The 15,090-nt window shown below is 39.2% G+C and overlaps 1 protein-coding gene across 1 annotated transcript in view; it reads right to left on the bottom strand.

The window, feature by feature from the left end:
* The window catches only part of LOC100655878 (cytochrome b-245 heavy chain), a 37,128-nt gene that overhangs the window by 20,397 nt on the left and 1,641 nt on the right, over positions 1-15,090 (bottom strand). Inside the window, exons 2-5 of the mRNA XM_003422162.4 lie at positions 13,924-14,019; positions 12,247-12,357; positions 2,621-2,705; positions 171-316 (exon numbers count right to left, since the gene is read on the bottom strand). Coding sequence (XP_003422210.1) covers positions 171-316; positions 2,621-2,705; positions 12,247-12,357; positions 13,924-14,019 — 438 coding nt within the window. The remainder of the gene's footprint in view (positions 1-170; positions 317-2,620; positions 2,706-12,246; positions 12,358-13,923; positions 14,020-15,090) is intronic.

The following is a 15,090-nucleotide window of genomic DNA, read 5'->3' as shown; positions in this document are numbered from 1 at the left end:
ATGTGAGGGACATCTGCTCTGCACCCCACATCCTTATCACCTACAGACCTGTCTCTCTGAAGGTTAGTCAATATTTTGTTATTGTTCTAAGTAGAGTGCTTCACTCATTGAATCTAGCCTTTAGTTTTAATGGCCTAGGGAACATATGAATCAGGAAATGAGAAGCTTACCTTGATTCTCTTGCGAGCAAAATTGAGGTAAGTTTCACCGGGCTTATCTCCAATGTTAGAGAGTGCTATTGAATAAGGATCAGAATTGTTGACACGGGCATTCACACACCACTCCACATTAAATAGATGTGCAATGGTGTGAATAGCTAAAGAGGGTAGAGAAGAGAAACAAAAAGGGTAAAGGGTGTATATACTTTTATTATATGCCAGGTTTCTGGCTACAGTTCTTGACACTATGATGAGTCATAGAGAGACACAGAGCCCAGGATGCTTGTAAACAAGAACTGGGTCTCCAGGACCAGAAAGGCAAGGCAATTCTAGTGGGAAGATCTCCTAGCTGTGTGATATGTACAAATCACATAACTTCTCTGGTTGTGGTTTCCTCGTTTGTAAAAAATGCATAGTTTTGTTAAACTGCATGATCCTAAGGACCCAAGTTCTAAGATTCCACAAAATATCCTTGGTCTCCGAGGGTGCTTAAATGTGCTCTCATTCTCTCTCTCCCCCTGATATAGCTGTACTCAAACAAGAAGACTCTCCTGTATTGTATGCCTATGACTGGCCCATTCACCAGCCATAACATCACCTGAGTCTGACATTACCTCCAGAGAGAGACAAAATTTGATTGAATTGATACAAACCAATGGCCATAAATATGGCTCTCTTAAAAAAATAATAAATTTCATCCTTTATTTAACAAACACATAGGGCTTAAAAACCAAAACCAAATCAGTTGCCATCAAGTTGATTCTGACTCATGATAACCCCATGTGTTGCAGAGTAGAATTGCATGCCAGTTTTCAAGGCTGTGATCTTTCGGAAGTAGATCACCAGGATTTTCTTCCAAGATTCCTCTAGGTTGGTTCAAACTAACCTTTCAGTTAGTAGTCAAGCACTTAACCATTTACATCACCCAGAAACTCCTACATAGGGCTTACTAAAACCAAAAAAACTTGCTGCTATCAAGTCGATCCTGACTTATAGCTATCCTGGAGGACAGAGTAGAATGGACCCATGGGGTTTCCAAGGAGCAACTGGTGGATTCGAACTGCTAATCTTTTGGTTAGCAACTGAGTTCTTAACCACTGCACCACCAAGGGGCTTACTGGGTGCCAATTAATCTTTACATTAATCTAATGATATAAAAAAATATATAGGTACTATTATTGTCACCTCAGAAAGCCCTGGTGGCGTGATGGTTTAGTGCTCACATGGTAACCAAAAAGTTGGAGGTTGAAACCCACCCAGCAGCTCTATGGGAGAAAGACCTGGCAATCTGCTCCCATAAAGATTACAGCCTAGAAAACCCTATGGGGCAGTTCTACTCTCACGTGGGGTTGCTACGAGTCAAAATCAACTCAACAGCACCTAACAACAACATTTATCACCTCATTTTATAGATGAGGAAATCGAGTCATAGGTTGCTTTAAAAACTTGCCTGAGTTCATCAAACTAGGAAGTAGCAGTTAGGATTCAAACCCAGGCAGTCTGGCATGCAATTCTGTATTCTTAACCAGTATACTATGTTGCTTTCTAATAATATTTTATCAAAAATTTCACTTTTGAATTATTTCATTTACCACAGCTCAGAAAGCCTGCATGCTCTATTTGTAGAAGAAGAGAAAGTCAGTTGAACACCTGCAATTCAAGCCTATTTTACTCAAGCTAGGGACAAACTCCTTAAGGGCAGAGTAAAAGTCTGTTTTGTTTATCACTGTGCATGCCTAATGTCTAGCAATTCAATTATTTATTAAGTGAATTAGTGGAGATTTGATAAGCGTCCCGGATATAGCCCCTTCTTTCACCCGAATACACCCACTCTCCATAAATCAAGCTATGTGGGTAGAAGGTTTCAAACATCTCCAACATTGACTTTCAGGGGTTCCCACATCCCTAACCACATCTCTCTCCTTCCTTCTGAACTTTTAGTCTCTTCTATCGCTTTACACTTCAAGTTTTCAACTATGCAATCCCTAAATTAGAATAATAATTCTAATAATAAATATGTTTAGCTAATAAGGATTATCTTAAGGGATTCTCAATTTTTGGGCTCTGGCCCCTGTGAGGTTACTGCAAGAAATCAACAATTCCACATATGCACCAAGCATTTCTGTTCAATGAATGAATAAAAGCTCTCATGTGAATTTACAAACATTTTTGGTATTAAAAAAGGATCTTCACAATGGAAAAAGGTGGGGACACAAGACTTGACTTTTCTCATAGGAAAATTCTGAAGATGAAAAAATTTTAAGACCTAAAGGAGTAAATCCTAATATTGGAATGACAGAAAGTGTGGCAAATATTTTCGAACTCATTCAAAATATGCAACATAGCCAACCACTACCTAATCTACCTGTAAAGGCTGGCGTCCTACAAAAAGTATCTAAAAATAGAGAGAATTCTCTGGTTCCAAGTTTTCTTTGCAATCTAAAATGCCTTAATAAACTCACCAGTGTGAAGCGCAATCATCCAGGCCACCATTTTATGAAAGGTGAGATTTCTGTCCAATTGTCTTCGAATTCTTGTTGAGCAGCACTTCAGATTAAGAGGAAAAGAATGGGATAATAATTGTTAACAAGAAAGCTTTCTACATTTTATATGTATCAGCTCATTTAAGTCTCACAAACACCCCACAAAGTACAATCATTATCCCCATTTGACAGATGGGAAAACTGAGGCTCAGAGAGATTCAGTCATCCATCCAAGGTGAAACAGTCAGTAAATGGCATAGCAGTGTTAGGCAGTATGTGTTCTGTTCGCATACCAGTGACATGCAAATTCTCTTCTGGAATTCATTGCTTCATTTTATAAAAATATGAATTTGGATAGAAAATATATCTAACCACATACTTTCTAGTTCAGATTAATTTCTCCAATAAACAGCGATATAGAAATAAACAAAGGAACGGGCATCCCTTCAAACAGCTGACAGTCTAGTGAGGGCATAGACAAGTGAAGAGTTCTAGAACAAGTGAATCGTTCTAGAACAACAGGGTTTTAGGACATACCCACTATGGGAGAAGAAACAAGGGTCACCTACCCATGCAGATCAGAAATGACATTGCGAGGGAGATAACTGACCAAATGGTAATAGATAACATTTACCAAGAGCTTGTGCAAGGAACTGCTTTAAGTGTTTCACATGCATTGACTCATTTAATTCTTACATCAGTCTTATGTGTGAGGTACCATTATTATCAATACACCATAGAAGAGGAAACAAAGGCATAGAAAGCTTAACTTGCCTTAGGTCACACAGCTAATAAGTGGCAAAACTGGGCTTTAAACCCAGGCTCTGATACAAGAGCTTTCATCATAGTCTTTTATTTCGTACCTTATGTGATTGCCTTGACGTAAAAATAGTATTTGGATCCACAATTAGTGTAATTGTCTTAACTGCATATGTTAGAAAATGTGGTTTTGAATCTGGATTCAGGCCAATGTTCAAAGCAGAAAAAAACAAAAACCTGGTTGATGGTTGAATCAGAGCTTTGCCCTCCTGAAAACTGCCCAACGGCTCCTGCTGGCTGCCTTGTTTTTGAGTTCAAATACACTATCACTGAGATTCAGAGAACTTTCAGAGGAGGAGAGTGAAATGCCAAAAAGTTCTTGGGTATTTAAAATACCTTGTTTTAAACATCACATTCGATTAAATTTAAATACACAAAAACAAAAAACCCTATTGCCGTCAAGTCAATTCTGACTCATGGTAACCCTATAGGACAGAGTAGAACTGCCCTATAGGGTCTCCAAGGAGCGACTGGTAGATTCGAACTGCTGACCTTTTGGTTAGCAGACAAACGCATAACTACTTTGCCACAAGGGCTCCAAATTTAAATAAAGGAGTGTTTAATTTTTATTAAAATAAGTAAGCCAAATATTAAATACTCCTATATTTAATATTTCGTTTACCTATTTTAACAAAAATTTCTGATTTTATAGAAAAATATAATTACATGGAAAACAGTGTTTACTTATATGAGTGTTTAATATTTGGCTTACTTATTTTAATAAAAATTCCTGATTTTTATAGAAAAATATAATTACTTGGAAAACTGTGCTTACTCCACTATCTCTCAGCTAACCACACCCAAGGGGGCCAGGCTGCTTGAAACATGAGAGCAGACTCTTGAATTGTAGAAAAATTAGTGTCGTGGATTGATTTTTGTCCCACCAAAACACATGGTGAAGTTCTAAGCCCTGTACCTTTGAGGGTGATCTTGTTTGGAAAGAGGATATTTTTCTTTTACTATGTTAATGAGGCCATACTGGAGCAGGTTGAGTCCTAAACTTAACCCATCTGAGTGGTGTCTTATAAAAAAAAAACACAAAAGACATATAAAAACACAAGCCAAGGAGCACCAAGAAACACCAAGGCTACAGAAGCTGAAAGAGACAAGGATCTTCCTCTAAAGCCAACTTGAGAGAGACAGAGAGAGAGAGACAGAGAGACAGAGACAGAGAGACTAGCCCTGCTAATGTCCTGAATTTGGACCTCTAGGCTCCAGAACAGCGAGAAAAATAAATTTCTGTTCTTTAAAGCCCAGCCACTTTGTGGTATTTGTTATGGCTTCCCTAGGAAACTAGAAAGGAAGACATTGAGGATTCTAGAAAAAGGAAAAAAGAGTTAGGCCTTATTGAGTGCTTTCTGTGAGCCAGGCATTTTACTTATAGACATTAATGCAATGAGGTACATGTTATTGTCCTCTTTTTAGAGATAAAAAAATAAGGTTAAAATTACACAGTGGTTGGGATCTAAGTCTATTTGTCTTTAAGTTTCATGCCCTTTTTCACCAAACTAAATGCAAAGATATAGTCACTATTATTCTAAGTGTCTAAAAAAACCTGAGACAAGAATTTAAATGTAAGTACTCTATTCGGTAGGCGATCCTAGAAAATGTGGGTAGGGAAGTGGGGAGTGAGACAGAAACAAAAAGGAAACCAATAAAGGGTGTATTATCATACCAGCCATCACTGTCATATATCAGTTCGCTCAGTTCCACTAAGGAACTCTGAAAGACTGCGTAGAAAACACCCTAGAGTTATTTTACCTAAAAGGTTAGGGAGCTGGGGTATTTATTCACCAACCCCCATCCATCATGGGCTGAGGGCTACTCCCGGGGCATCAACTCTCTGGCATTTCAGGCTTTCCCTAAGTAAGGGCTGAAAGAAAATCCTCAGGCGGAGAATCACTGGTGCTTGCAGAAGGAAGCTGTCCCATGTATTGGAACTGTCAATCTGTAGAGGATATGGGTGGGGCAACGACAGTATCCTCTACAACTAAGTGTCCACCTGTGGAGCTGATCAGTGACTCAGACTCTCAGAACAAAGAGTTCCTTTTTGAAAACACTTATTTTACATGTCTGGTGGTGAAAAATTGTTTTCTTATATAGCCTCGGGGTATCTTCTGTGTTGCTTTCAAGTGCTGAAATTTCATTTGCTACTTTCTAGTCTTTACAATTTTAAGGAAATCTTTTTTTTTCAATTTCTCAGTTCCTCCAGAGTTTCTAAGAGTCCTGTGGCAGGCGGAATTCTAAGATGACCCCCTATGACCCTCACCCTTGTATAAGCTCCTCCCCTTGAGTGGGAGCAGAACCTGTGAATATGATGCCGTATCATTTATGTGATTTTGTTACTTTATATGGAAAAAGGAATATTTCAGAAGTAATTAAGGTCCCAAATCAGGTGACCTTAAGAGGGAGGTTATCTATCTTGGTGGTCCTGACCTTATCAAATGAGCCCTTTAAATTTGGGTCTAGAAGTCAGAGACGGAGGAGGTCAGAGATTCAAAGCAGAAGAAGGATTCACACACTGTTGCTGGCTTGAAGGGGGGCACATGCCAAGGAATGCAAGGGTTTCCAGGAGCTGAGAATGTCCCCAGGTAACAGCCAGCAAGGAGACAGGGAACTTGAGTCTTGCAACTGCAAGAAACTAAATTCTGCCAACAGGAATGAGCTTGGAAGCAGATTCTTACCCATAATTTTCAGATGAAAACTTGTTCCAGTCAACACCTTGATTTCAGCTTTGTGATACCCTACACAGAGAGAACCCAGCCATGGTATGCTGGACTTCTGATCTACAGAATTTAGAGCTTATTACGTCAAAAGAGTGTTTTTTTTTTAATCCATGGAATGTGTGGTAATTTCTAACACAGCAACGGAAAAATAGTACAGTTCTTACAGGAACGATGATACTTGATTGGAATCCTAAGTATCAGAGAATGGGAATTAGTAGTGTTGGAAAGCCATACTGGGTTACATTTCAGAGAAGAAAGTTTTGCTGTCAGATATACCTGTGTTAGATACCAGCCCTACCACCTAGCTGTGAAACACTGAACAATTTACTCAGTCTCCCATTTCCTCACCTGTATATTAATCATAGTTCTTCCCTTATAGGTCCATTGCATAGATTAATTGAAAGGTGTTAAATAAATATTTGATGTTCTTTTGTATAATTACATAACTTTTCTTCTAGTATGGCTTGGCTCCCCAGCTACAGGATAAGCTTCCCATAAAAGCAAAAAAAAAAAAAAACCCTTTGCTGTCAAGTCAATTCAGACTCATGTCAATTCAGACTCATAGCAGCCCTACAGGACAGAGTAGAACTGCCCTGTAGGGTTTCCAAGGCTGTAATCTTTACTGAAGCAGACTGCCACATCTTTCTCCCTCTGAGTGGCTTGTTCAAATCACCGACCTTTCGGTTAGCAGCTGAGTGCTTAACCACTGTGCTACAAGGGCTCCTTGAGCTTCCTGTAGGCAGAGCAATATGTCATGTACTTTTAAAAGTCCTTGAATAATTGTTTGGTTGAATAAATGAATTACACTTTCGCTGCCCTAGAAACCAAGATAATTATGCTAACCTTGTTCTTGTTAGGTGCCATCGTGTTGGTTCCGACTCATAGCGACCCTATGTACGACAGAATGAAACACTGCCTGGTCCTATGCTATCCTCACAATGGTTAGTATGTTTGAGTCCATTGTTGCAGCCACTGTGTCAATCCATCTCATTGAAGGTCTTGTACCTGACCCAGCCATGGTATTTTCAATCACCTCATATGCATGTGAAAGCTGGACAATGAATAAGGAAGACCAAAGAAGAATTGATGCACCTGTATTTATCGTGTTGGTGAAGAACACTGAATATACCAAGAACAGCCAGAAGAATGACCAAATTCGTCTTGAAACAAGTACAGCCAGAATGCTCCTTAGAAGCAAGGATGGAGAGACTTGTCTCACATACTTTGGACATGTTACTAGGAGGGACCAGTTCCTGGAGAAGGACATCATGCTCGCCAAACCTACGGAGATATATTTACCCCCATATCTATATTTGCCACACTGCTTTCTTTTCTACTTCCTGATAAATCCTTTTGAAACTTTGGGGGGGAAACACACTGGCTCCACATGCTGAATCTGAAGAAAAAGAATGTGGTTTCATTGTGGTCCCTACATCGTCTCCACAGTCTTATTTTTATCATCATCATCAACATGGGTAATCAAAAATGTGAAACAATAGATATTGAACTTCCTTACCAGCTTTAGCAACAGTCCCATAGAGAAAAATAAACAAAATGTCAGAACGATGAAGTGATGTGCTTGGGAAATACAAGGCCCACTCAATAATACTGTTTTATCTTAATAAGTAATTTTTTTAAGTTAATATAAAACACACAACTTTTATTAAAAGAATAAACAGGGGCCACTAATCACTAAAGGGCTAGTAGCCACCAGGGCACCAATCCTTAATTTTTTCCCAATCACCCTCTTTAGCACAATCAGGGATGGAAAACAAACAAATAAACCACAAGTCATACACACTCATATACTTGGCTTTCAAGAATGTGATTCACTCACCATTTTCTAAAAAGGGAGCAAGACAACCAGCTGGTGGTGTGGGATAGAAAGGTTTTGTTGCTTGTGACTGCTTTTTTATTCCTCCCACCATGCAGATCCCTTTTATATGATTTTGAGTTACTTCTAAATTACTGCCAGCACCTACCAATTACACAAGCCACCATCATACCCCATAGCTTCCTCACTAAACTATCTCCTTGCTTTCTGCCATTGACTTCTAAAGGGAAGTTTCTTTGTTACTATCCCTTGCTCAATCTCAGTAACCTGATATTCAAGTGCAAGGCAGACTATTGAGTCATCTCAGCAGATTTCTATGCTCTGCTCAAACTCTTAGAGAGAGAGAAAAAATAATCATTTCAAAAAAACGAGAAGTGGAACTAAAAAGAAGTACATATTTAATGGGGTGTGATATGAGTTTCATGTTACGGAAACTTAAAAGTTCTATTTTGTGTATACCTGGTCTCACCACAAACACCATTAATGAATCTGAATTAGATAGATATTTATGTGCATTTAGGAGAACTTGCAAAAACCAGCCTTGAAACTACAGATCTCAGGCTAAGAAGTTGATAGTAACGTCCAAACTTAGTGACAGGACATGTGACAGACATGAAGAACACCACCTTCTAATTGTATAGCACTGTTTATCATTTAGAAATTACCTGTTTATTCTCTATCTCCCACATAAGACTCTAAGGTCCCTGAGCCCATGGCCCACCCATGTGTTACTCTTTTACTCACCACATGTCCCTATTGTTTATCACATAGCTGGCACTCAACAAGTAATCATTGACTGACAACTCACTAACTGATGGACTGAATCAATTAATATACTTTTTAAATATCATTTTCATTCTTACATTTGCATTATTCTACCTGACTTCTGGCTAAAAAAAATTTGAGACAGAAAGTCCAAGAGGCTTGCCTTAGACTATATGCTAGAGACAGACCAATGTTGAAGGTCTCTGACTCCCATACTATATAAGGTTACAGACAAGGCCTCAATCTCTTCACCTTCCTCTTTCTATCCATCCAGTTAGAAACTAGTTTCGGAATGGCAAGCTGAGGTTATTAAGGCTTCTTCAGAGACCTCTGTATCTTGAGCCCCACCCTATCCGCCATCTCCCTCAACGAAGCAGGTAGAGAATTTTTACCCCTACCTTCCCTAAGGTGGGCCAACCCTGGGGCTTTTTTTTCTCCATGTAACCAGAAGGATTTTACAAAGCAAAGTCTAAAGGATTAAGGCCACTAGAAACCGAGCAGAAGTTATGTGGTTTTTTTTTCACATAGTGTCCTACTAATTAATTCTTGAAGTTACAACATCATTGTCATTTCTAGCGTAGTTTATTTGGCTTGCTCAAACATTCATACATATGATTGGTTTTGGAAGACCATAATACCTCAACAGGAGAGTTCCAAGAAGTTTAGAAGGCACAGAGGAAAGTGAATGGACTATGGGGGCCTAATGACCTGGGTTTGAGTCCCAGCTCTCCAATGTAATTTTGTCCCCACCTCTCTGGCTCGATACAAAGATTTAACAAGATGAGGTCTTTGAAGTCTTCATAAATGGCAAATATTATGATTTCCTAGTCTGTCTTAGTCTGGTCACCCACAATGGGTGACCCAGCTGGTATTTGAAATATTGGTGGCATAGCTTCCAGCATCACAGCAACACATAGTCACCACAGTATGACAAACTGACAGATGGATGGTGGCTAAGACTAAGACAGACTAGAAAGAAAGGCCTGGTGATCTTCTTCCAAAAATGAGCTAATGATAACTCTATGGATCACAACAGAACATTGCCCTATGTAGTGCTGGAAGATGAGCCCCCTCTGTGGGTTGCACCAATGGATTCAAATGTACCAATGATCATGAAGACGGTACAGCACAGGACTGGGCAACGTTTCATTATATTATACATAAGGTCACCATGAGTCAGAGTTGACTGGGCAGCAACTAATAACAACAACATTATGATTTCCAACATTAGTGACAGGAGGCTGACTCGACTAAATCCAAAGAGGAAACTGTTTCATTTGCAAAGTTCACATTTCAAGTTGGGGATAAGGGAAGGAAAGACACACCTTGTATATAAAAGAATGTTGCTTGCTGCTAATTTTATTTAAAAAAATACATTCTTTTTTAAAAACAAAAGATTTGTCTAGTTACAGAGTCAAGCTTCTCTGTGATATGAAGACGAAGCTCATTTCATCCCTGTCTTTAGAGACACTGATGAAGATCTTCCCTCTTGGACCACAGGAAGTCCAAAAGCTGCCATTACAACATGTGCTGCTCGTGGGACTTGGTAGCTCAACGGCAGTGCAGTTTGGGCTTATGGGGTAACAAGGGTTTCTTAACGGGTCATCCTGGTGAAAATGCTACCTGTTTCTCAGAGTTTGCTTCCTCTAAATAGAAATTATTCAAACAGGGGAAAGAGTTCTATCTCCTTAAAATGAAAATAAAAATTACAGTGCATGAGTTTCATTCAACACATGATCAGCGATCACCTACAATATCCAGGATATTGTACTTTAGAGTGGGCTCATCAATAAAACTTTCAGTACAGTAGAATTTGACCACTGTGCTTTCTTCGGTTGAGAAGATTATTTGGAGAGTCTTGTAATCAATGTCATTGCTAATATTAAGTGCTGTTTTTAGTTTTTGTTTTTGTTTGGCTGTCAGTTGGCAAAGGAGCCTTGATGGTGCAATGGTTAAAGTGCTCAGTTGCCATCCAAAGGTCAGCAATTCGAACTAGCTGATGTCTAGTTTCCCACCGCTGTGCTTTTCCCCATGCCCTTTTCTCTATGTCGAAAGCCTTTCTCTCTCATTTACGCCTCTTAGAGGCTTATTGATCCTTATATGCTCATCTTTGGTGCCATTTTCTCTAAGAAACTTTTCTTTATAGCCTGCCCCACCTGAGTTAATTTCTCCCACATCGATTCCCAGTAGCTCTTTACTTGTAATGTCTTGTGGGAGTTGTCATATTTTGCTTCGTGTCATTTTTGAGTACTTGTGTAGGTTCTAAGCTCCTCGTAGATAAGTTTATTCTCATCTTTGTGTAATAATACCAATAAAAAATGCATAGACCATTTTATAAGTTTCAAAGGCTCTGCCTACATAATCTTTTTTCCTTTTAGCATAGCATGTTTAGGGGCTCACTAAATTGTTGAAGTGAGGGCAAAAGAAGCCCTGGCAATTTACAAAGCTCAGCACTCCCCAATTTCATGGAGCAACCTTCTTAGTCACATTATAATGTGACTCAATTATCCATCATTTCCATCTGCTTGGGATGTTTTCACAAAATACATCTTCTCTGACTTAAAAACTTAGAAAAAAAATGACACTGCAAAATTAATTCTCAAATCTTACATTTCAGCCTTAAGTAAATTCCCTTTTAGGTACATACGTGTGTCTGCTTGCGCACATGAGTGTATAATATATATATATATATATAATTAAATCATTATATTGTGCATATTATTGTTACATGCGTGCATGCATGAGTGTATAATATATATATTACACATATATGTATATACATATGTGCATACATATACATACTTATTGTAGTCGTCATTGAGTCGATGTCAACTCATGGTGACACCACATGTGTCAGAGTAGAATTGCGCACCATAGGGTTTCCAATGGCTGATTTTTTGGAAGTAGATCATCAGGCCAGGCCTTTCTTCCAAGGCACCTCTGGGTGGACTCAAACCTGCAACCTTTTGGTTAGCAGCCAAATAATGTGCCACCCAGGAACTACATTTGTATGTATGTATGTATATATATATTTTTTTTCTCACTGCTATTGTTGGAGCCCTGGTGGCACAGTGGTTAAGGGATTAGGCCGCTAACCAAAAGGTCAGCAGTTCGAATCCACCAGCCCTTCTTTGGGAACCCTACGGGGCAGTTCTACTCTGTCTGAGTGAGTCAGAATTGACTCGACAGCAAGGGGTTTGGGTTTTTTTGTTTATTTTTGAGGTATAGTTTGGTTAGTTGTTTTTTTAAACATCTGGTCCAGGTTAAATGGTTGTCCCAGGGAAGTCTATGCACAAATAATATAAAAATAAAATAGAACATCAGACACGGCTTGGGTCATGAATATTGTACAGAGTGAAAGCTTCAAAAACCGTTGGTTGGTTTGCTTTTCCTAAGAAAAGGTATTTAGCTGGATGGTCTTTGAAAATTTGAAGAATTCAGTGAACATTGTTTTCCCTTACCGCACTGGAGCCCCTGAGGAAGGAGAGCAGGTTCCGACAGACCGGCAGCAGGATCAGCATGCAGTTGAAATTCAGGCAGGCTGCAGGGGCCCGGGCAAGTGCCAGTGCAGACTGGAAGAAGCAGGATACGTAGCAGGGTGACTCCTGTGAGCACAGAACACATCCCTAACCTCCCCAGGGCTCCCACATCAGAGGCCCACACATTAGAGACATCAAGTTATCTGTAAAGTTAAAGGAAGGCCCTTCGGGGACAAGAGTTTTCCTTTAGGTCCTACTGGGAGTCTTTGTTTTGATGTGAAACTGACCTTTCCCATCAATTCCAATATTTTATTATGAAAATTTTCAAATACAGAGAAGTTGTAAGAGTTTTAATGAATGCCTGTTTTCCCATTTCCCAGATTCCACCATATACATTTACTTCGCCAATTTTCCAATCCTGGTGACATGAATCAGGATATATCTGAATCTCAACTCACCTTTCCTTCCATATTATGTAGAAAATTAAAAATATCCATGCAAAGACTTGCCCATGGAGGTGGTTTCCCTTCACTACCATCTTTCCCGAGCAGCTGTTCACTATGCTTCCTTTATCATATATCTGTCCATTTATTCATCCCTCTATCCATCGACCAACTCATCTTATTTTTTTGAGGCATTTCAAAACAAGTTGCAGACACTGGTTCATGTTCCCCTAAACACTTCAACATTCGTATCATTAACTAGAGCTCAATATTATAACTGGTCCTTTTTAAGATTTTATCAAAGTTTTTCTTAGCACTTAGACTGTGGTTACTGTTTTATATAATGCTTTGGCGTTACAGTTATTATGCTTGTAATGCCTGAATAATATCTTTGTAATGCCTGAATAATTATTATCTTTGAAATGCCATATTTTGGAGAGAGGAAACAAAGAGAAGCCATTCTTCTCAGAATCAACATGGATAAGTTAACAGCAATTATAATATTGCACTACAACTATATATTATAATTATTTACACATACGATTTATAATGCATATTATAATTAATATCAATTAATTAACTCAGCAGGATGTAACAAATGATATTCTCTGGGGGTGGCAGCAATTGTGATTATTTTCATTTGTGATGAAGAAGAGGCCTGGCAGTTCAAGGAAACTGAGAATGCTAAGTACGCAAGGAAACTCAGGGGGCCTCCATTCTGTTGGCCAATTCAACAGATATGGCCTTTCAGAAAGTTTCTCAAAGGCTCCATTTGTAGGAAGATACTGATTTTCTGAAAATCATTTCATAACATGTCACCAGGAGCAGGACTTTTCACAGAAAAAATAGTGGTAGGAATTGGATATTTAGAGAATATGGAAAGTCCCACTTGTTCCACATGTGCTACCCTGGATTTATCTTTACAACTTGGCTTTCCATTTCAGGGTCAGTATTAGATTTCTCCTTTAATCAAAACAATGGCACCATGGCTCTTGGGAGAGAAGGGAAGCCACTGGGACCCTTTGCCCACTTTTGTTTGCTCTATACTGGAAGGTATTAAGAGAATCTTGCCCAGGCAGGTACGATGAAATAAGGGTGACGGTGTTGCATATTTATTGATTAGAATGTTTACTTAAAGTGTGAGGAAGTATGTACAAGAATGTCAGATAAGAAATGTGAGCCAGCCAATATTGCAAGAGATGGAACTTATACTTACCCCAAGAAGTTTTCGAGTGTAAAAAAACTTAACTGGAACATCATAAACCAGGTAGTACCAGACAAAGAGGAAGACATTCATCCCCAGCCATACCAGCTGCATAAACAGAAATAGTTGAGTGAAGTTTTTACATTTCAACAGGTAAATTGCACACAAGGTTGGAGTCAGACCTCCTGAGGTCAGAACTTCTCCAAGTTCAGCCTTGGACCAAGGTAGTTACAAAGCTGGGTGTAACCAGCTTAGGTCCAGCACTTGCCTGCCACAGTGTCACCACACTTTGTAATTAACCTTCCCACCCTGTCTTGTCCCCCATGATTGTTTTACTACTTGACCAATATGCCAAGTTGTTTTCAGCCTATCTCCCCTCCTCTCTTTCTCCTCTTTCCTTCTTAATATTAGATAATAGCAGATATCTCTTAAAAATACAAAAGAGGGGCATGGGATTTAAAAACAAAGAGACCCTTCTAGGGAGTGATTGCTCTTTTCATTCCAGGCATTGACTACGTCAAGTGGCGACACTCCCCAGTTCTCTATCCTCAGCTCCATTTCTTACTGTGCATTGAAGCTATTAAAAACCCATAGATGCTGAGACCAGAAATCTGTCCCTCTTTACAAAGAAGAAGGTACTGAAGTGACTTCTCCATTTTCTGACTGTGTCATTCTTCTTACTCTTGCTTTCCAAGTTGTTTTCAATTTCCAGTATATGAGTGTATAGTCCAGAAGGAGGTCATTTCCCAGGGGAAATTGTAGTGGGAACTAAAATTATAATTTGAGCTTGTTTTTTTACAAAAGTAACCTTCTCTTATAATGGTGATTAATATATCAGGTTTATAGTTCTAAGTCCTTAGAAGAAACCTATATTGCATTAGTATGTTGGCTTGGCATAAAATGTAATTTTTTTTCTTTTTATTGTGCCTTAAGTGAAAGTTTACAAATCAAGTCAGTCTCTCACACAAAACTTATATACACCTTGCTACATACTCCCAATTGCTTTCCCCCTAATGAGACAGCCTACTCCCTCCCTCCACTCTCTTTTCATGTCCGTGCCACTAGCTTCTAACCCCCTCTACCCTCTCATCTCCCCTCCAGACAGGAGATGCCAGCATAGTCTCAAGTGTCCACCTGATCCAAGAAGCTCACTCCTCACCAGCATCCCTCTCCATCCCA

The sequence above is a fragment of the Loxodonta africana genome, chromosome X (genome assembly GCF_030014295.1).
Source record: "Loxodonta africana isolate mLoxAfr1 chromosome X, mLoxAfr1.hap2, whole genome shotgun sequence".
In the NCBI taxonomy this organism is placed as follows: domain Eukaryota; kingdom Metazoa; phylum Chordata; class Mammalia; order Proboscidea; family Elephantidae; genus Loxodonta; species Loxodonta africana.
The sequence above is the reverse complement of the archived record's forward strand: the minus strand, read 5'-3'. Positions and strand labels throughout refer to the sequence as shown.